The 23,958-nt window shown below is 41.5% G+C and overlaps 1 protein-coding gene across 2 annotated transcripts in view; it reads right to left on the bottom strand.

Annotated features, from left to right (window-relative positions):
- The window catches only part of LOC122082611 (diacylglycerol kinase 7-like), a 130,276-nt gene extending 125,098 nt beyond the window's left edge, over positions 1-5,178 (bottom strand). For both annotated transcript variants that reach the window (XM_042650291.1, XM_042650293.1), the window contains exon 1: positions 4,600-5,178. In XM_042650291.1, coding sequence (XP_042506225.1) covers positions 4,600-4,914 — 315 coding nt within the window. In that variant the 5' untranslated portion in view covers positions 4,915-5,178. The remainder of the gene's footprint in view (positions 1-4,599) is intronic.
- Positions 5,179-23,958: the final 18,780 nt, after the last annotated feature.

Genomic DNA, 23,958 nt, shown 5'->3' with positions numbered 1-23,958 from the left:
AATCCTGATTTCCTCTACTGACAAAGTGGTTGGGCAAGGCAAGTGGGACTATGAAGGGGATACTGATGAGATATGGAATGAGATGACAACTTGTATTAAGAAGGTGGTCAATGAGGTTTTAGGGACATCAAAAGGGGGTGCTGAACTCCTAGAGAGACTTGGTGGTGGGACAACGAGGTCTAGGCCACCACTAAGACTAAAAAAGGCTGTTTTAAAACATGGCAGAAGGCTAACAAGGCAGATGATAGAGCAAGATATCACAAAGCCAGAAACGAGGCTCGAAAGATTGTGGGGAACACAAGAGCAAAGAAATATGAGGATCTTTATAAAATCTTAATACTAAGGAAAGGGAGAAAGAGATATATAAGATAGCGATGATAAGAGAAAGGATGAGCAGGGATCTAGACCATGTCAGATGCATTAAAAACAAGGGAGGATGGTGGAGTACTTGTACAGAATGAAAACATTATGAAGAGATGGGGTGATTATTTTTACAACCTACTTAATGGAGATACCTTCACTAATAGAATGGACCCCGAAGTGGACGAGATAAGACATTGTATCAACACATCCTAGGCACAACTAATGCAGCTTAGCAATATTGAGGTTCAAGAGGCCCTACGAAAGATGAATGTAGGTAAAACTCCAAGACCGGATGAGATCCCAATTGAAGTGTAGAAGAGACTAGGAGAGCATGGAGTGTCTTGACTAACTAATTCATTCAACAAGATTTTCAGTACAAAGACAATGCCGGATGATTGGAGGAGAAGCATTAGAGTACCGATCTATACGAACAAAGGAGATATCTAGAACTAAAATAAATATAGAGGCATAAAACTAATGAGTCATACCATGAACAATGGGAAAAGATTATTGTAGCCCACCTAAGAAATTAAACTAAGGTAACGGAGAATCAATTCGGCTTTATGCCAAGGAGATCCATGACTAAAGCTATTTACCTCCTCGGAGGCTTATGGAAGTATTTAGAACCCACCAAAAGGACCTCCATATGGTCTTTATTTACCTAAAGAAAGCCTATGACAGAGTACCGAGAAAGCTCATTTGGCATGTCCTAGAGAAGAGAAGGGGCGTGAATAACTATATGGATATTATTAAAGACATGTATGAGGGAGTGGTGACGAGTGTCAAAACGATAGAGAGGAAAAATAGTAAATTCCCGATTTCGATTGGGTTACACCAAGGATCAGCCCTAAGTCCCTATTTGTTTGCACTCATTATGGATGATCAAACCAGGCACATCTAAGACCCAGACCCATGGTGTATGTTATTCGCTGATGAAATTGTTCTGATAGATGAAACAGTGAAAAGGATTAACACTTAACTAGAGCTATAGAGATCATGTTTAGAATCAAGAGATTTTATGGTAAGTACAACAAAGATAGAATATATAATGTGCCCCTTCAGCCAAACTAGTGGAGGGGATGAGTGGTGAAAGTTGGAGATCGGGAACTACCTTAGAGTGATTTTTTTAAATACCTAGGATCCATCATTAACAAAAAGGGTGATATAGAAAACGATGTTGCCCACAGAATTAAAGTGGGATGGGTGAGATGGAAAGGTGTGTCAAGAGTGTTATGTGACAAACACGTGCCTATCAAACGCAAGGGAAAATATTATCGGACAGTTATATAACCAGGACCTATGGAGTGGAGTGTTGGGTAGTCAAGAAAAGTAATTTGAAGAAACTGAGTGTAACGGAGACAAGAATGTTAAGGATGTTATGCGGCAAGACCAAAAGAGATAGAGTAAGGAATAATTGCATTAGAAGCAATGTGGGAGTTGCCCCTATCCAAAACAAGCTCCACGAGAACTGGTTGAGGTGATATGGTCATGTCCAACGGAGACCTATGGATGCCCTAGTGAAAAAGAGTGATCAAATTCAATTGGATAGGGCCAAAAGAGGTAGGGGTAGGCCCAAAATGACTATCGATGAAGTGGTAAGAAAAGATACGCACATGGTAGAGCTAGATTGTAGTATGACCACAGATAGAATTCTGTGGAGGACAAGAACCCGAGTTGCTAACTCCTTGTAAGGGATGTTCCTGTGATGCTTTGACTTCTACATTTACCCATTTTGTACCTCATCTCAGTTTACTTATGTTGTCTCTCTATAATCCTACTCCTATTTTGGATCCATATAACCAACCCCATTAAGTTGGGATTAGGTTATGATTGTATACATCAGTGTTGCCCTCTCGCAGCTTAGCTCTCCCTACATTATTTGGTATCAAAGCATACTACCTCCTAGAGTTGATATTACTACAAGAAAGACGAAGCCAGAAGTTCCTTACTTTTCTGGACAAAAGAATGCATACCTATTCCTTGAATGCTTAGATTCTCTTAAGGAACACTTTGACTGGTACAACATGACAGAGGCGTAGAAACTTTGATTTGTTTATTTGCGAATGATTGGTCATGCTAGAGAATGGTGGAAATTCCATGAAAATAACCTTAGAGTTAGAAGACATGAACCTAGGACTTGGGAAGAGATGATGCACGAATTGAAAAACAAGTACCTGCCGGAACATATCCAAAGATAGCTCTACCTTCGACAAGATTACAACCAAAATACATTGATATTTAAAGAGAACTTAAAAGATTTATTAAATCACATGATCACTCTTGAAAAAAAGTTTGAATCCAACTTTGGTCCCCTCAACCCTCCACCTCTAAGGGATGCTACCGTGGCAATCGTTGAAGTTTTGAAGATGGAAAAGCAACAAGTAAATGGTCTTACCGAAGAGGTCTATGTGGAAAACATCAAAGAAGAGATAATTGAGATGATGGTGGACTACCAAAAAGAACCAATGAGCTCGACATTGTAGTGGAGTTTGAAAAGATGGAGATCAATAATGCAATGGAAGATAATTCTGTTGTACAGTAATCAAGTACACATCGGGTAATAAATCTTCTTAGAAGTGTATCGTGAGAGGGGAGGAGTCCTGCGAAAGTCGCAAACTCCTCCCTAGGGGTTTCCTAGTCCCATTAGGACTGTCCTAGTCACATTAGGACTGAGTTCTATTAGGAGTTTACAGCTAGTATTAGTTCCTATTCTATTTTGGTCTGTCCTATTTCTAGTAGGACTTGTAAGAGCTGATCTATTTAATGAATGAAGGTTGGCAGCCCCAATCTAATCGATTGGGACTCCCTTGCTCCACAATCGCAGTACTCTCTTTACAAATCTGATCATGTAGAGTTCGTCATGCCATTTGAATTATTCAAGGAGAAATAGCCACATCTTGAAGACTTCTTCCCTATGTTCATGAGTGGACAGAGTACTGTTTCGGTCTGAAATAGGATGTGCACCATGCCAAGATTGTCCCTAAACTATACAAAACTCAAAGTTGAGTTGTTTTTTAAGATGAGGCGAGTTGATGTAGATCGTCGAAGCATGAAGAAGAAGTGGACCAAAACACTGTTCACATCACTGTTCGCTCTACAGTTCATGTGAATAGAGGTACTGTTCTAGTGGTACTATTCATGTGAACAGTGATGTGGGCCCATTCTGGCCATTAGAAGGAGATATTTCTGAGATAGTTAGAGCCTTGCATGGGGCATTTTTGGGGAGATATTTTGTATGCCCAAGACCAGATTGCATGGAGGAATGATGCTGCTGAGATCTTTTCCAGATTCTTACCAAGTTTCTATTTTCATTTAAGCTTCAACTTTCATGTAACTTGTCACTGTGGACCCCCACCCAAAAGAAAATAAAACAAAAACCTCTCTTTTTTGGACATTGCACATGTGATGTGTCTTTTGCACCCAGTTGTGGGGAATGTGAAGGTTAATTACCAAGCGCACATAGATGGTGCCCATTGAGGAGCGTAAAGGCTAATGACAGAAAACTGAAGCTGTGTCGCTCTTCCGGATCAACAACCATCAGCATAAGTGAAACTCTTTCTCCACTAATGCCTGTGCACTCAAAATCACCCCAACCGTGTGTGAGTGTGCGTTCACTTCCAATCCCTTTGCAAGATAAAATATGACAGTTCTCTAGATACTTAAACACCCAATTTTTCAACTATAGATAGCTAAAATGTAGAGGTTGGATTAAACACCCAATTTACTCAGACGCCCAAACAAGAAAATATAAATGTAGAGGTTGGATTAAACACCCAATTTACTTAGATGCCCAAACAAGAAAATATAACTCCCCTTTACCCCATCCCCCCCCCCCCCCACTACTAAATACACTCACACTCCTAGAAGCTGAACATTAACCTCGAAGTAGCGTCACTAGGTTAGGCACAGGCTCTATTATTTATTTAAACCATAACAATAGCAGATATCTGAAACTATTCAATCCCCACAGTAATAGCACCCAAGGGAAGGAAATATACAATTTTTTCGTTTCATTCTAGTTCTTAACTGGCATTAGTATTTCATTAATACCCTATATACATATTTAACACCTACTTATCACGTTTATGCTTGGTGATTTCATTTCATATCTGCATGTGTGAATGATTGAACTTTTTCCACTAATCAAAATTGTAGAATACAATAATTTTTCAGTTTTCAAATTCAAAATCGTATTTTTTTAAATTGACAGAAACTTGAAAGCAACAAAGCCCTGACCTGTTCTTCACACATCAAATCCTGAAGCCTCCCTTTAAGAACCGTACCATGCCTCCCACCGCTCTTCGAATTTACAAACACAACGATCGGCGCCTCAGGCGCTGCCTGCCCTTTGGCAATTCCTGCATGTTGTTCACCTGCATTCGGATTCTTGAATCGAATCGAATCGCGCATTGCAAGACGAAGATACTCTGGGATCACAATCCTCATCTTAAGATCCTCCCTCCCAATACGGATCCCTGGAAGGCCACAACCCCTGAACGAATCCACGAGCGATGATCGAGCTGCAACCCGACGAGGCGATGGTGAATCCATTATTCTGCTCTTCTGCCCAACCGCAAAGCCCGTTATTTTCGCTTTTAAGACAAGAACCTTCAAATGCAATCACTTGTTTCTCGGTCGCTGTATTGAAATCGAAACCACTAAAATAAATAAACTGTGTGTGCAGAATTGTTTGCAGAACGATAAAAAATTTTAAATTTCGGAATCATTCAAAGAATGACTTTTCGACGGGGTGGTGGTGGTGGAGTGTAGGGACAGGGATTTGGCCTGGATTTTCTCAGGCAAGAATAGCTTCCCGCGGATACTACACGTTTTAATGTGGTTTCCTTCGTGACAGATTTACACATATACCCTCTCTGGTATGGTCGATTTACCGTATTGCCAGAAAAGAATGACGCAGCCAGGTGGTACATGTACATGTCAGAATGTCAGGTAGAATCTCTGTGGATTATTTTTACTTTTTAATAATAGAACTTTTTTTTTTTTTTTTCTTAAATCAGAGAAGGTCGAGAAGCGCCTCCACCAAGCGATTTTATTGGAAAAAGCTGAAGAAATCTTTCCTACTAACCACCACATCTTAGATAGACGAACTAAAGAAGCTCCTCTAGTCAGAATATGAGCTTACAGATTACATGACCTAAGAATATAACAAAAAAATACATACTCAAACTCATTACACAAAGAGACAATATCAGGAGATAAAGTATTGGTGGCTCATATGGAGCTGCAGCAGCGCCATTTAGACAAGAGATTAACCCAAGAGAGTCAGAACAGCATTGAATTTTCCTCAAATCAAGACTCCTATCAAGGAGGACTCCATCTCTAAGAGCTTCAACATCCATTGAAGATGCATAGAAACTCTTGCTCGATCTACATTTAGCAGCAACAAATCTCCTATCTTCATCATGAATGAAGACTCCCTTGCCAACACAATTGTTATTAAAAAGCCATGGACCATCAGAGAGAATAGAAAAATAACCAAAATCCAAAGTTGTATGAAAAGAGGAAGGAGCAGGTGGATTAGTTTGAAACATATACTGATTCCTAAAAGAACCCAATCTTCCTTCCTCAGTTGAATGATAAAAACCTTGAATCACATTTGCAAGAGAAGGATTAATATGATTAAACACAAAGTTATTTCTAGCTTTCCAAATTTGCCAAATCAGAGTTACACACTGTAAAATGGCATCTTCAGAGATGAAAAATTGTCTAGATGATGCCAAGAACTGCTGAAGCAGATCTAGCATGTTAGAAACCTCTAAAATAGCAATGTTTAATCTAAAAGGTGAAGCCTTCCAAAAATCAACGGCAAAATCACAGAAAAAAAAGGGAATGCACAATTGTTTCCTCCGTTCTAGAGCATAAAGGACATAATGTGGTAGGGGAGATATGATGCTTAAATAGGCAGTCATTAACAGCAATAGATTTTGCGCAGCACCTCCATAAAAAAGATTTGTAATTTTGGAGTAAGTTTTAACTTCCAAAGGTGAAGATGTGTGGATAAGGGGATACAGAGCCTGCAATAGAATTATCATATTGAGAATGGAATTCCAAATGATAAGCTGATTTTATCGAAAATATACTAGAAATGGCTGCTTTCCAAAACCATGAATTTGATTTAAGAGAACAATTTAAAGGAAAATTAAGTATGGCCAAAGCTTCAACTGCAGAAAAAGAATCATTGATTAGCTTATTTTTCCAAAAAGCATAATTATGATCAATTAAATCTGCTATAGTATTTAAACCATCACAGGTTGGCTGACACTTACCATTACCAAATGAAGGAATCCAAATGTCAAAGTATATCCTAGTGTTAGTCCCATTTCCTATTCTTCTACACAGTCCTTTAATCAAAAGTTCTCGGCCCTTAAGTAAGCTATGCTAAGCCCAAGAACTAGAGGATTTGACAGGAGCTTCAAAAAAGGAAGAGTGGGGGTAGTACTTTCCTTTAAAAACTCTAACCCATAAAGCCTCCTCATTATGAATAACACGCCAACACTACAAAACCAAAAAAGCAGTGTTGAAGCTCCTAAAGTCCCCAAAACCGAGACCCCCTCACTTTTTCTTTTGCAAAGAGAAGGCCATTTTGACCAAAACACACCCCTACCCTCAGCATCTTTCCACCAAAACCTCTGGACAACACTACTTAACTCACAACAAATAGAAATTGGAAGAAGAAAAATAGACATGGCATAAGATGGAATACTAGAGACTAGAGCCTTGATTAAAACTTCTTTCCCTACAGCAGTTAACATATTAGCCATTTATCCATGAACCCTCTCCACTATAGAAGAAAATAAATTCTTTTTTGTTCTTCCAAATTCAAAAGGTATCCCTAAGTACTTGCCATGCATTAACACTTCAGGAACTCCTAATAGAGTAGATATCGCACTTCTATTATTCACAGCAGTAAAGGGACTGAAAAAAACACTGGATTTCTCTAAATTCACCTCTTGACCATAAGCTAAGCAATAATTTTTAATTGATTTAACAATCTCAAGACATTCATTCTCCTTTACAGCAGGAAAAAAAAAACAAACAAACAAACAATCATCAGCAAAGAATAAGTGTGAAACACTAGGGCCATGCCTACTAGTTTTAATGCCAGGGATTAAATGAGATTGCTCAGTATAAAAAAGTTTATTAGAAAGCACATTTTGACAAAAAGAAAAAAAAAAAACAAGTAAGGGCTAAAAGGGCAGCCCTGCCTAAGCCCTCTACCAGGTTTAACAGTCCCAATATCTCCATGACCCAACGAACCCAAGTGTTGTTAAATCCCATTTTTAATAAGACTTTTTTCCAAAAAAAAAACCCATTCAACCCTATCATAAGCCTTGCTAAGGTCAAGTTTCAAAGCCATATACCCCTTTTTGCTTTTACTTCTCCTCATTTGATGGAGAATTTCATGAGCCACATATATGTTATTTGAAATAGCCCTAGAAGGGACAAATGCACTCTGACAAGGGCTAATAATAGAGTTCAAAAGGGGTTTTAATCTATTTACCATACATTTAGAAATGACCTTGTAAAACTCTTTGAGCATAAAACCACTAGAAAAAAAAATCTTTGGACAACTTGGACTGTGACATCCAAAAATACGACAAGTACCAAACCCACCTGGGAGATCGATGAGGAGTCCCCACCAAGAATACGACAAGTATTAGGGGGTTTGGGAGATCGATGAGGTGTGCAAACTTAGTCCCACATCGCTTAGGGAGAGATTACTAGGCTAGTTAATAACCTCCAGTCTCCTTAATATGGCACAATGCGTTTTAAAGCTTTGAGGCCCATAGGCCAAAGAGGACAATATTGTGCAAGGTTCATGGAGTAGGGGTGTTATTTGGACTACAACAGTTCCCACTGTAACCCAATTGGATTAGAAAAAACTTGCTTGGAAGACCATCAAGTCTGGGAGCTTTATAATGGCCAATCTGGAAAATTACAGCCTTAATTCCCCCCCCCCCCAGACATGGGTCTACACAAATCCATATTTTGCTGATCAAAAATGCAAAAAGCGATATGCTCAAGGTAATTATCAACATCCATAAGAGTAGAGCTAGCATACATATTAGAAAAGTAATCAAGAATGTGGGCAGCAAGACTAGTCCTATCTTCCAACCATATTCCTAAATTGTCACAAAGCCTAGTGATATGACTAACACATCTTCAACGAGAACTTAAAGTATGAAAAAAATGGGTATTCCTATCACCAGCCCTTAGCCATTTCACCCGAGACCTTTGACCCCAATAGAGCTCCTCTTGATGAAGTAAGGTTTCCAACCTAGCACACAACTCAACCACTTCAGAAATTAAAGAAGCTCTAGAAGGGTTTGATTGAATGTTTTCCAAAGCTTCTTTAACCTTACAGATCTCAATACTAGCATTACCAAATTCTTTCTTACTCCATTTCCTTAAAGTCTTAGCACATTCTCTCATCTTACACTGAAGTTTGTAAAGAGAAGAACCTAAAGGATCAATTTGCCATGCATTTGCAATAATTTGTCTAAGGTTTGGATGATCCTCCCACTTAGCTTCAAATTTAAAAGAAGAGGGGGTTCTCCATTGGGGAGGAATAAAATTGATAGCTATGGGAGTATGATCAAACCCTACCATGGCATGCCTTTGGACATCAATATGTTGAAACTGACAAAGCAGCTCACTATTCCCAAAGACCTTGTCTATACTAACGTTTGAGATTTTAAAGTAATCGCAAGCGTACGGATCATTGTAGCTACGGGTCGAACACAAGGAGGCAACCACTTTATTTTTAGCTTCTTTTAATAACGCGAAAGTATACGTATTATGATTGTGATCTATTTCTAACTACAGCCCTAAAACATATACATATAAAATAACGTTCTAACCAACACAACTCGGAAAATTGGAATTGAAATTAAAATTAAAACCTAACCATTCGCATCTAACCCTAACCATTCATCATCTAGGAATTTAAATACTCCAAGTAAATAAATAAAAATCAATAAAAAAAGTAAAAAATATATATAGAAATAAAATAAATAAAATAAAAGGGGAATAGCTCGAGGGATGTACCGCCAATAGTATGAGCTTCCCTACTTGACCAGAGAGTACTCTTACAAGAGCTTATCTGCTTAGCTTTAGGGAAAGGGAGGCAATATAAATAATAAAAGTAAAAGGATGGTCCCATGGCTAGAGAGGGAGAAAGCCAACACATAGTCTAGCCGAGAACCTTGGGGAAAAGGGAAAGCATCAAAGTAAAACTAAAAATTAAAAGCCTAAGTTAAGAATGAATGGGTGACAAGAAGAGGGAATGAGAAGGGGGTGAGAAGACGAATGTAGAAGCCTACCTACCTGAACTTCAATACTTGAATTGAAAACTTGGTTGATAACTTGGTTAATTTGAAACACTACCAGCCTAAAAATCAGATCTGGAATAAAGCAAATCTGAAATTGCTAGGTCTGGAGAAAACAAATCTTAAAGCGAAACTTGTACTTGAAAGAGAAGCTCCAAAGCTTGGTTCTTGTCACCTAGATCTAAGCCTTGGACTAGAAAATTAAAATTATTACAACTTGAATAACTTGAATAACATAATCAATAAAAGACATTGCATTCATTAAATAAAAATCAATTACAAAGTGTTTGAAGCAAAAACTAAAAATTAGAACTAGAGCTAAAGAGAGAGCATAACAAAAATTAAAGAACAAAAGAGAACAAGCGAACTAGAGGACGCTCAACTAACTTGAAGAAAAGAAAAGCACTGGAGAAAGACGCCCTCTCCCCTTTGGACGATCCTCTTATATAAGGGATGGGAGAGAGAAGAGAAAAAAGAGAAAAAGTAGGGGAGAAAAGGAGAACGTCTAAGGGAGATCTTCTAAGAATCGATAATAATGAGGTGGAGGAGAGAAAGAGGGAAAAAAAAGAGAGAAAATAGGAGAGAAAAGGAAAGAAACGATTTGGGTTGGAGGGTAGGAGAGATAGGGAGATAAAATAGAAAAGATTCTTATTCCCTTGTCTTTTTTTTTCCCTTTTTTCTCTTTCTTCTTCAAACTTGCGCACCTCCTCTCTTGAACGATTTTTCTGATTTGGACAATCTTCTAATTTAATTGGAAATCTCGTCTATGCCCTCGACCATTAAGTGGAATGTAGGAGATAGAGAATCTTCAACCAAATAAAAAAAAGGAGATCTTCTGTTCAATGCCCAAGGAGAGAGAGAGTGGCGCCCAAGGTGGGCCCCTCCTACTTTGTTGGAATCTGGGTTGTCTCTTAAACCCCTGGGACAATTGCAGAAGGGTTGGGCCTGCATCTCGGTTCTGTTCTGGTCCATTATTCTTTTTTTTACCTAAAAAGAAAAATCACGTGTTGTCACACCATTAGGAATACCGGCGGTGTGAGTACGACACGTATGTGTCTTACAAACCTACCAGGATCTCTGATAGCAGTACCTTAACATTTTCACAATCTCACATCACAAACCAACATAAGTAGCGGAATCAGAGTATAGTAGCAGAATCATAAATAAAATGGGGAAATGTCTAATGATAATATAATAATAATAATCAAGTTATTCTGTTACATTCATCCATGACATATAATATAATCTCAAAAAAAATATATACAATCTACAGTTATACCCAAAAGTATCAAAGTATGATGTACAATCTCATGGTGAGCCGTAAGCACAGTGGTCGCAAGCACAGTCCTAATCGTGCTCCTCCGCTTCTGGCATCCACCAATCACTCACACCATACTCTGACCCAGAAGATACTGGGTCACCTACCATTGGCACCACGGTACCAGCATCATCATCTAAAAAGGGGTATATACGTGGGGTGAGCTTTCCAGCTAACTCAGTGAGGGGTGGGGTCAAGCACATCCAAGCAAGACAATAGCAGTAATAATTTATGATGCATGATTGCGAAAATTAAACATATAGTCCATGATGCTCGTGATGCAGTTCATTTATTTATTATTCACCTAACAATACAAACTAAGTTTGGTAAATACTACTACGATGCATTGGGTTGTATCCTTCGTCTTAAAACCACTATCGACTACGCAAGGATACAAACCCTAGCCATGAATAGAATCCTATCGGTCCCCATATGCATCCATGGGTCACCTAGCAAACCCCTAATAACCCCCTTATGGTAGTTATGACACCGGTACATCATCGGCCATACCGGATAGGTTCCCGCCTCCGGCAACAATCGCATCGTACCGCAGGTGTGGCATTCTGGAAAGGCACATCAAACATACCACAATAGGTTATCCAACACCTCAACCCCTGTTGGCAAGGGTTCGTAGCATAGGGAGTGATACATAACCACATATATGCTACATGCCTTTATAATGATACAATTAGTATGAATTACACAATACCAGCAAGACCTCGACTACAAAGTGTAATCCATCTCCAAATATAGTCCCGGGTACACGATACTAGCGAGACCTTGGCCACAAAGAGTAACCTGAGACCGTTTACCTAATCTAGCATACATATCACAGTTGAGTATGGACTACACGACACCGGTACCAATCATCGGCCACGAAGTGCATCCATTTCCAAATGTCATCCCAAGGTACACGATACCAGCGAGACCTTAGCCACAAAGTGTAACCTACGACTACAACTAACTCTAATGCACATAATCAATGCATGAATGCAACATGCATAAGGTAATCACGGCACTGGTACCACCTCGTCCACGTAGATTTTGTCTCACACACACAACCAAACACACGACGATCACGGTATCGGTACCACCTCGGCCACACCAGATTGCGTCATACATCTCCATACAATTCATATCATAATCGTAAAATGACAATTATAAGCATGTGAGCAATTTAATAATAATGAACATTCAAAAAATAAACATTGTCCATCCCTCACCTAGTTTATGATAGGATGTGTTCGGGTTCAAGTACAGCCACAGATCGATCAAATCATTTCTGGCTTCAGGGCATATGCACGTCACTATCTTAGACACAAAGGGAATTTTACATCAGTACGTGTTAGGAACATTGGGCGGGACCCACATAGGTCACCCCCAAAGGGTATAGACACTGTCCCCAAGTGACAGTATTGTCATAGGAAACACCCAACGGAAACAGGGCATTTCCACTGGAAATATCAGTCCTGTTTCTAGTGGAGAAGATAGAGAGCACTTAAGGCTCATTTGTTCACCAAAAACAACCCACCGGAAATAGCTGCAGTGTTTGTTGTGCCATATTTTTTATGGTAATACAGAAAGGTCCAACTCAAATTGGAGCTTTTCGGCTCAGGCCTGATCGCCGAGATTTATTCTGTGGAGTTTGTAGGGGATGTTCCTAGCATCATTCGAAGCCAAGAAAATTTCAATTCCACTAAGCCATTTGGGAGATACGTCGATCGAACAATTGAAACCCTAGTTAGTATTTTGGCAAAACATGTTGTCAGAGCTCACCGGGCTTGGTTCGGGCTTAGCAATGGCATCGAGGAGGTGCAACATGCATTCCCTGACCCCAATAGAGTTTGTACACTAAAATCCCATCCATATCTAGCTTTGTCTAGATCAAAATGTAGAGAGATTGGAATGGGAGGTTGTACTTACCTCTGGTAGCAATTCCGGCAACTTGGTGGCAGCCGACACCAAGGTAAGCCTCCAACCTTCTTCCTCTTCTTCTTCCTTCCTCTCCTCTTTCTCTCCTCTCCTACGTTGAGCACAAGGGAAATGAGGAAATGAATCTTCATTTCCCAACTAATAACCTAAGTGGACCTTAGGGTTTGTTTGGGTTGGACCCCTTTTGGACCAATCGAGTTAAAATGAATTTTGGAGCATGAGGACCCAACCATTTAGGTCCGTAAAGTGCTCACATCATGCGGAAGGTGTGAAGGATGATTTGATATCATTCGGAACCATTTACGATGCGAGTGGTGGGAACCACGGACAACGGAACCACGACAGTAGCCCGTCAACCCATCAAAAATAGGCACCGGATCCAAGCCCAGGCTACTTCCGGTGGCATATTTCTAGTGGTCAAGATAGCTTACTATCCTATGGCTGGTCTTGCACAGGTGGTTGCCCTCGGACATGCTCAAGGCCTTTCGACAATTTTGACTCGTGCCGGGATTCAAGTGTGGGGAGTCAGTTCACTTACCGTCTGTAATCGAAAAGTATGAATTCCCTCCAGTTAGATAGGCGCGCTATGCACAAACATGTGGGGTCATCTCTACCCCTTCGATAATGCACAACCTCAAGCCAAAACCCGATCGTACTTTCAATCTCAGATTTGAGGCCTATCACAACAGTTCATATTAAACCAGATTAGGGCACGGGTGTAACATTCCCCTCACCTTACAAGAATTTCATCCTTGAAATTGAACGTACCTGATGATCAAACAATCCAAGATACTGCTTCAATACCTCATCTTCCCACTCTCAGGATGCTTCATGTTCAAGGTGCTTCATCCATTTCACCTTGACAAAGGAAATAGTGCAGTTGCGAAGAACATGCTCTTTTCGACCAACAATCTTCTCCAGAAATTCCACGTAGGCAAAATCCTCGTCCAACTCACAGGGTATGTAAGTCAAGACGTGAGTAGGGTCGGGAATGTACTTCCTCAACATAGAAACATGGAAGACATCATGTGTACCTTCTAACTCTGGAGGTAAAGCTATCCGGTAAGCTACCAGCCCGATCCTCTCCAGTACATCATACGGTCCCATAAACCTTGGATTAAGCTTTCCCTTCTTGCCAAACCACATCACCCCTTTAATGGGAGAGATCCGTAAGAATACCTTGTCTCCAACACCAAACTCTAGATGTTTCCTCCTAACATCTGCATAGCTTTTTTACCTGGACTAAGCTACCTTGATCCTTTCTTTGATCACATTCACCTTCTCACTAGTAGCCTGTATCAAGTCTGGACCCAAAATATACCGCTTACCAACCTCATCCCAATAGATTGGAGTTCGGTACTTCCTACCATATTGTGCCTCGAATGGGGACATTTTGATGGTGGCCTGATAACTGTTGTTGTAGGAGAATTCAATAATGGAAATGTGCTCATCCCAACTATAACTCATATCCAAGGCACATGCTCGGAGTAGGTCCTCTAATGTCTGAATAGTCATTTCTGACTGACTATTGATCTAAGGGTGAAAGGCAGTGCTGAAATCCAACTGTGTGCCCATAGCCTTCTGCACACATGTCTAGAACTTGGAAGTGAACTTGGGATCTTGATCAGAGATGATACTAACTGGCACACCATGCAATCTGATATTGTTATCAACATACAACTTGGCCAACTTGTCCATAGAAAATGTGATCTTGATTGGGATGAAGTGAGCTGCCTTGGTTAAGCGACCCATAACTACCCAAATGGCATCCATACCCTTCTGTGTACGGGGTAGGCCTATGACGAAGTCCATGGTAATATTCTCCCATTTCCACTGCAGAATAGGAAGAGACTGTAATAACCCATGGGGTCTCTGTCTCTCAGCCATGACTTGTTGGCATGTGAGGCATCTAGATACATGTATGGCCATATCATTCTTCATTCCTTTCCACCAGTAGGAGCCTTTGAGGTCCTTATACATTTTAGTGCTGCCGGGGTGAATGAAGTATGGAGAGCTATGTGCCTCTCTTAAAACTATGTCTCTCAAATCACCATCACTGGGCACACACAACCTCCCTTTGAACTTAGGAACTCCGCTTTCACTTACAGAGAAATCGGGGTCCTTTTGGGTTCCTTCTTGGCATTCTGCTATCAGCTTCTGCAACTCTACATCAATAACCTGAGCTGCAGTGATCCTATCCACCAGACTAGGTTGTACCACTAATGTCGATAGTGACAAAGTGACACCCTTTACTAATAGTTCCAAGTCTAGTTTCCTGGCCTCCTCTAGGAGATACTCATTGGTGGTCAGTGATGCAAGAGTCAGTGACTGGGATTTTTGACCAAGTGCTTCAACTACCATATTGGCCTTTCTTGGATGATAGTGGATAGTACAATCATAATCCTTCATCAGCTCTAAACAACACCTCTATCTCATGTTGAGCTCTTTATGGGTGAAGAAGTACTTAAGAGGCTCTTATGGTCATTGGAGATCTTACTCTTCTCACCATACAGGTAGTGTCTCCAGATTTTCAGTGCAAAAATCACAACTGCCAACTCCAAATCATGAGTGGGGTAGTTCTTCTCATAATCCTTCAATTGACGAGATGCATAAGCAATGACTTTCCCATGCTGCATCAATACACAAACCAATCCCAGCTTGGAGGCATCACTATACACGACCATACCACCTGTATCGATCAAAATAGTCAAAACTGGAGCTAATACCAACCTTTACCTTAGCTCCTTGAAGCTCTTCTCACAAGCGTCAGACCACTCAAATTTTACACCCTTTCGTGTGAGTTGGGTCATCGAGGTAGCAACGCGATAGAAGTTCTCGATAAACCTCCTGCAGTATCTGGCCAATCCTAAAAAACTACGTATATCTGCTACACTCTTGGGAGCCTCCCATTCTAGAACTGCCTTCACCTTTCCTAGGTCAACCTTTATACCCTTGTCTGAAACAATGTGGCATAGGAATGCCACCTGTGATACCCAAAACTCGAACTTGTTGAATTTGGCTTAGAGTTGCATCTCCCTCAGTCGTTGCAGAACTAACCTCAAGTGGACAACATGTTCCTCTGCACTCTTAGAGTAGACCAAAATTTCATCAATGACTACTATCACAAACTTATCTAGGACATCCTAGAATATCCGGTTCATCAAATCCATAAATGCAGCCGGTGCATTGGTCAACCCAAGTGACGTTACCAAAAATTCATAATGTCCATACCTTGATCTGAAGGCTGTCTTACTGACATCACTATCTTAAATCCTGAGTTGGTGGTAGCCCGATCTAAGGTTGATTTTGGAGAACACCTTGGCACCCTGTAACTGATTAAATAAATCATCTATCCTTGGCAAAGGATACTGGTTCTTGATGGTTAGCTTATTAAGCTCCCGGTAATCAATGCACGATCTTATACTTCCGTCTTTCTTCTTGACTAACAATACCAGTGCTCCCCATGGAGACACACTAGGTCTAATGAATCCCTTCTTCAGAAGGTCTTAAAGTTGCACCTACAATTCCTTCAACTTTATGGGGGCCATGCGGTAAGGGGCCTTTGACACTAGTGCCGAGCCGAGGAGTAGGTCTATAGCAAACTCTATCTCTCGGTTCAATGGCAAACCTGTGAAGTCATCTGGGAATACATTGAGAAATTCTCTCACCACATCTAGCTCGGTTAGTGGCCTAATCTCTACCTCAGTATTCATCATAGATGCCAAGTAGCCTTGACATCCCTTGTTCAGTAGCTTCTTCATCTAGAGTGCGGATATGACAACCTTTTTGGGTTTCTTGAGCTTATCCCCTTGGAACACAAACTCATCATCATCACGAGGTCTGAAAATGATAGTCTTCTATGCACATAGCACACTGGCTCTGTATGCGGACAACCAGTCCATTCCTAAAATCACATCAAAGTCGGTCATATCCAACTCGATTAGGTGAGCATTCAACTCATATTCACCTATGGTCACTGGACAAGGCTCATAAACATAGATCAAACCCACTACACTTCCTGTAGGGGTGCTCACAGCCAAACATTGAGTCAGTCCCTTGGGTGAAATTCTCATCTTCTTCGTAAATTCCAGTGACATGAACGAATGCGAGGCTCCTGAGTCGAATAACACATGTGCAAGCAATAATGATATCAATAATGTACCTATCACTACACCAGGTGCAGCCTCAGCATCTTCTATAGTCATAGCAAACACTCTGCCCTGTGGTCTCTAGCCCTGTAGGGGCTGCGTTGGTCTAGGGGCTGAATATGTCTACTGGTGGTATAGTGTATGGTGCATCACCTGGCCTTCGGTGGGGGTATGTCCTCGCCATGTGGCCCAACTGATCACAATGAAAGCATCTTGGGCTTGATCCCAAATACTGAGATACAACACTAGATCGGGAGGATTGGGAAGTCTAACTAGTATCAGGCTTCCTAAACTGCACTGAAGTTGGGTTGACATAGGGCACTCAGAAAGGTTTGCTGCCTACCATAAAATCAGCAGATCCCATTGCCCTCTTTCCCATCCTTTGCTAGGTTGTGAAGTTGTCTCTATGCCGGTCTTCAATAGATTTGACCACTTGGACCACCTCAGCATAGGTTTGCAGTTTCAACCCCACAAAAGTTGACCCAATACCTGGCCTCAACCATTTCTCAAACTTCTTCACTTTAGCTCTATCACCTCTGAGGTGCTCAGGAGAAAATGGAATAGCTCCTCGAAGCGTTGCTGATACTCGAGCACAGACTGGGAACCTTGAACCAACTGAGAGAACTCACTCTCTCTCCTATCTCGGAAGCTTTTTGAAAAATAGTTCTCAAAGAAGACCCCTTTGAAGTCTACCCAAGTGGAGTTCGGGTTATTAGCCCTCAGAATAGGCTCGGTGGTACTCCACCAATCATCCGCTTCATTCTGTAACTGATAGCCCGCACATAAAGTCTTTTGCTCATCAGTGCAGCCCATTAGTCTAAAAACCTTATCCATTCCACCAATCCATCTTGATGGATGCAGCGGGTCTTGGCCCACCTTGGAAAAGCATGGGGGCCTAAGCCGTTGAAACTTCTCCATCATTTTCGTCAAGTCTATCCAGCCCTCTACATGGGCTTGGGCCTAGGCTTGATCCAGTGTCGGGTCTTGCACCTACCCATACACTTGTGCCCCACCAGATGTTTAAAGGGTAGCTGATCCTACTGGTATTGGAATGGGTGCCGATGGAGTAGGAGGTGCGGGCGGTGCATTACAGGCTTCCATTGTCGCCTAGATCCTATCATCGATCCCGACCATAAACTAGTTTTGTCTTTCTTCAACTTCCCGCATCATGTTATTCATAATGGATGCCACATCCTGGGCTGTAAGTACCGACGGAGCCAGGGTGCATTACGGGATCACTTCGATTCCATGCAGGGGGACCGGGAGGTGACGATCGTGATTGGGATTGGGATCGAGTGTTTCGGTGTGACATGACTCCTGTGGAGGAATCCGATTTGTGCACATGTATATGCAAGGTTGCATGTAATTGGAACACATATATACATAGAGGGTCCCACACGTATACGATAAGCAAAATTAATGTTAGGGCATGCATAAGTCGGGTCCACACATATTAGGATCTGATCGTGCATGTACCCCAAAGGGGCACACCCTTAAAGTAACAAAATAAAATTTAGATTTAAAAAATAAATAATTTATTTTCCAAGTTAGTCCACGGGAAACAGGGAGTCTTCTCACTAGAAATATAGTTTAATCCACCAAAAATATCAGTGTTATTTCAGGTGGGCAAAACAGAGAGAAAAATGGAAATTTTTACTTCATTGGAAACAGGCACTGGAAGCATGCCCAATGTTTCTGGTGGGCTATTTCCTGTGGCTCCAAAACGGCTATAAATAGGATCGGGTTTGGGTTTCATTGCACAAAACCCTATTCTAACTTATGGAAAAGGTGTGAAAATGGCCAAGGAGGACTTTTCAACCCATTCCCTACCTTCCTCTCGCTATTTTCTGATCGATCAACGCCGCATGCGCACCAAAGGTATGTTCCTCCTCTCTGTAACCTAGTTTTGTGATTTTCTTCTCTGTGAGCTTTACATTCAGCCATTGAACCTAGTTTTTCATTCTAAATCCTTAGGAATCATTTTGCAACGATGTCTGAAAGCCGTGTACGTACCCGATGTACCGTTGAACAAGAGGAGCAAGACATCGTCGCTCAGTTCAACCCAATCTTATTCCGCTCTATGGCTGAGCGAGACCATTGGAAACTCTTCAAGTGTTGCAATGTGGACCCGGGAGTCTATGTGAAGACCAATGACTTCCGTACATTCCGTCTCCATCAACAGTTTGACGAGTTTAGGTGGTACCTCATCTTAAAACCCAACAAGTACTACTACCCTACATTGGTCAGAGTATTCTACTCCAACTTGCAATGCGTGAACCGGGGTACTGAAGAGATGCAAATCACCTATGTGAAGGCGATGAAAATCTCCTTTGACATGGGACAGTTGGCCAATATCCTGATGGTCAGCAATGCCGGTGACCTAGTGTATTGCCCGCCTCGGACTCCAGCATATGAATTCCAGAGTCCCGATACCTTTCAGGAGATAAACAACATGCTGACTAAGGAGGCCAAGGAATGGAACCGCTCAGTCAACTACGTTGCTACTCTAAAGGTCATCTGCCATGCGATTCAGTTGAATATTCTTCCCACTTGTGGATACTATGATGAGGTATCTGCACTGCAAGCCTATGTGACCTACTATGTGTACATGGGGGTGCAGATACGTCTTCCTTACCTCCTTATGTGGACCATGGTATTTCGGTTTGAAGGAGTGGATCATTGAGCGGGAAGCCTATGCTATGGAAGAATATTGATTGACATCTTCCGTCGCTTTGGAGTGGACTTAGAGGGAGAGGCACGCTTGGGTGAAGAGGTCATAGATTTCAACCAAGATTCTCTGAGGAAGATGACCATAGATCTATGGGAGGTGACACTTATTCCAGGAGAGGATAAACAACCTATGAAGGTGAGGGTGGTGGTGCCAGTAATGTTGGTGGAGGTGTTGGTGGTGCAGGAGGATAAGCCGCTGGGGTTGGTGGGGTCCACCAACTGATCCCCAGACTATGGGCTCTATGGTTGCTTCTACTTCTCGGGGCAATAGGGGTATGAGGCCTTACGGTCTCAATGATGTTATGGCCCCACTTAGACTCCACCACATCTCTGATGAGGAGTATAGATGGCTGCCTCAACAGAATGGACATGACCTATTATCTTATGGATAATAGAGTGGCCTCCCTACAGGCATAGATGCAGGCGATGGTCTTCTATCTTGGTATTCCAGTGCCTCCTCCAGGAACGCATGGTCCGAACCAGGCTTAGGGCCAAGGACAGAACCAGCAACAGCAAGAGTAGTGGCAAGTTTGCCACTGTAGTTTTTAGGATTTTCCTTTCTATGCCTTATTTAAGTTTGATGTTTTAGGCTTAGTTGAACTTTATACATTCTGTCATTTGCTTCAGTTGTTTAATTTCTTAGACTTAGGCTAGTTAGGATTTTCTGCTTTTAATACTTTATTTTCATATGAAAAGTGTAAGTTGTGTATTTAAGTTCTTTATTATAATGAAACGGCTTTAACACCTATTCTTGTCTCTTAATTGTGCATTTTCTATTATTGTTGTCTTGAAATTTTAATTTAATCCTAACTTCCCCAAGTTATGGTTTGGCTGAGATTGTGAGTTAAGGCAAAGCATCGCGCTTTGATATCATAGTTGTCACACCCCAATTCCAGTAGACCCAACTTACCATTAGGAATACCGACAGTGTAAGTAAGACACGTACCTATCTTACAAATCTATCAGGATCTCTGATAGCAGTCCCTTAACATTTTCACAATCTCACATCATAAACCGACAGAAGCAGTGGAATCAGAGTATAGTAGCGTAATCATGAATAAAATGGGGAAATGTCTAATGATAATATAATAGCAATAATTGAGTTATTCTATTACTTTCATCCATGATATATAATATAATCTCAAAAAAAATATACAATCCATAGTTATACCCAAAAGTATCAAAGTATAATGTACAATCTCACGATGTGACGTAAGCACAGTGGTAGTAAGCACAATCCAGATTGTGCTCCTCCGCTTTTGGCATCCACCAGTCGCTCACACCATACTCTGACCCAGAAGATACTGGGTCACCTACCATTAGCACCACGGTACCTGCATCATCATCTAAAAATGGGTGTGTACGTGGGGTGAGCTTTCCAACTCGCTCAAAGAGCGGTGGGATCAAGCACATCCAAGCATGACAATAGTAGTAATAATTTATGATGCATGATTACGAAAATTTACCACATAGTCCATGATGCTCGTGATGCAGTTCATTTATTTATTATCCACCTAACAATACAAACTAAGTCTGGTAAATGCTACTACAGCACATAATCCTTCGTCTTAGAACTACCATCGACTACGCAAGGATACAAACCCTAACCGTGAATAGAAACCTGCCAGTCCCCGTATGAGTGCATAGGTCACCTAGCAAACCCCTGATAACTCCCTCCTGGCCGTCATGATATCGGTGCATCATCGGCCACGCCGGATAGGTTCTCACCTTCAGCAACAATCGCATCGTACTGCGGGTGTGGCATTCCAGAAAGGCACATCGAACATACCACAATGGGTTATCTAACACCTCAACCCTGTTGGCAAGGGTTCATAGCATAGGGAGTGATACCTAACCACATATATACTACATGCCTTTATAATAATACAGTTAATATGAATTACAAGATACTGGCAAGACCTTGGCTATAAAGTGTAATCCATCTCCAAATATAGTCCTGGGTACACGATACCAGCGAAACCTTGGCCACAAAGTGTAACCCGAGATCGTTTACTTAATCTCGCATACATATCACAGTTGAGTATGGACTATGCGACACTGGTACCAATTATCGACCACGAAGCACATCTATTTCCAAATACAGTCTCAGGGTACACAATACCAGCGAGACCTTGGCCACAAAGTGTAACCTGCGACTACAACTAACTCTAATGCACATAATCAATGCATAAATGCAACATACATACGGTAATCACGGCATCGGTACCACCTCGGCCACGTCGGATTCCATCTCACACACACAACCAAACACACGACGATCACAATATCGTTACCGATACCAACTCGGCCACACCGGATCCCATCATACATCTCTATACAATTCATATCATAATCATAAAATGACAATTATAACATATGACATATCATCATCGTATTTGAGAAATCATGATTTAAACATGTAATTCTAAGCATATGAGCAATTTAATAATAATAAACATTCCAAAAATAAACACTATCCATCCCTCACCTAGTTTACGATCGGGTGTGTTCGGGTTCAAGGATGGTCGTCGATCGATGAAATCAATTCTAACTTTCACGTACTCATCATTGTCTTGACACAAAGTGAATCGTACATCAGTATGTGTCGGGAACATCGGGAGGGACCCACACAGGTCACCCCTAAAGGATGCAGACACTGTCCCCAAGTGACAGTATTATCACTGGAAACACCCACAGAAAATAGGGCATTTCCACTAAAAATATCAGACCTATTTTTGGTGTAGAAGACAGAGAGCACTTAAGGCTCATTTGTCCACCGTATTTAGCCCACCAGAAATAGCTGGTGGTAATACAGAAAGGTCCAACCTGAATTGGGACTTTCCGGCTAGGGCCCGATCATCAAGATTTATTCCATGGAGTTTGTAGGGGATGATCCTAGTGTCATTCGAAGCTAAGAAAATTCCAATTCCATCGAGCCATTTGGGAGATATGTCGATCGAACGATCGAAACCCTGGTTGGTCTTTTGACAAAACATATTGCCGGAGCTCACCGGGCTTGGTTCAAGCTTGGCAACGGCATCGGGGAGGTGCAACACGCATTCCCTGACCGCAATAGAGTTTGTATACTAAAATCCCATCCATACCTAGCTTTGTCTAGGTCAAAATGAAGAAAGAGTGGTATGGGAGGTTGTACTTACCTCTGGCAGTGATTTTAGCAATTTGGCTGCAGCGGGCACCAAGGTAAGCCTCCAATCTTCTTCCTCTTTTTCTTCCATCCTCTCCTCTTTCTCTCCTCTCTTATGTTGATCACAAAGGAAATGAGAAAATGAATCCTCATTTCCCAACTTATAACTTAAGTGGACCTTAGGGTCTATTTGGGTTAGACCCCTTTTGGACCAATCGGGTTAAAATGAATTTCGGGGCATGAGGACCCAACCATTTAGGTCCGTAAAGTGCTCACGTCATGAGGAAGGTGTGGAGGATGATTTGGGATCATCTGAAACTATTCACAATGCGAGTGGTGGGAACCACGGGCATCGGAACCCGGCCAGTAGCCTGTCAACCCATCAAAATCAGGCACTGGATCCAGCCCAGGCTGCTTCCGATGGCATATTTTCGATGGTCAAAACAGCTTGTTGTCCCATGGCTGGTCTTGCACAGGTGGTTGCCCTAAAACATGCTCAAGGCCTTTCGTTAATTTTGACTCATACCGGGGTTCAAGTGTGGGGAGTCGATTCACTTACCGTCTGGAATCGAAAGGTATGAATCCCCTCCAGTAAGATAGGCACGCTATGCACGAACATGTGGGGTCATCTCTAAACCTTTGGCAATGCGTACCCACAAGCCAAAACCCAGTCATACTTCCAATCTCCGATCCGAGGCCTATCACAACAGTTCAAATTAAACCGGATTAGGGCACGGGTGTAACATATGTACATGTGCCAAAACAAATGTGTACTTTTAATGCAACACGTTCATCTTGCTCAGAATTTCATCCTCTTTGCAACCATTCAAAGAAAAATGAATCTCTTTACGCGTAAAATTGGAGATATGGTGTCCAATAGTCCTTAAGGCCTTTTAAATACAAAACCTGCAAAAAGAAAGAAAAACCCAAGGTAGCTTAATTTTAAGTATGTAAAAATGCATGCTTTACTAC

Source organism: Macadamia integrifolia, chromosome 6 (genome assembly GCF_013358625.1).
Source record: "Macadamia integrifolia cultivar HAES 741 chromosome 6, SCU_Mint_v3, whole genome shotgun sequence".
NCBI classification, from domain to species: domain Eukaryota; kingdom Viridiplantae; phylum Streptophyta; class Magnoliopsida; order Proteales; family Proteaceae; genus Macadamia; species Macadamia integrifolia.
This window is presented reverse-complemented; position numbering and strand designations above follow the sequence as displayed.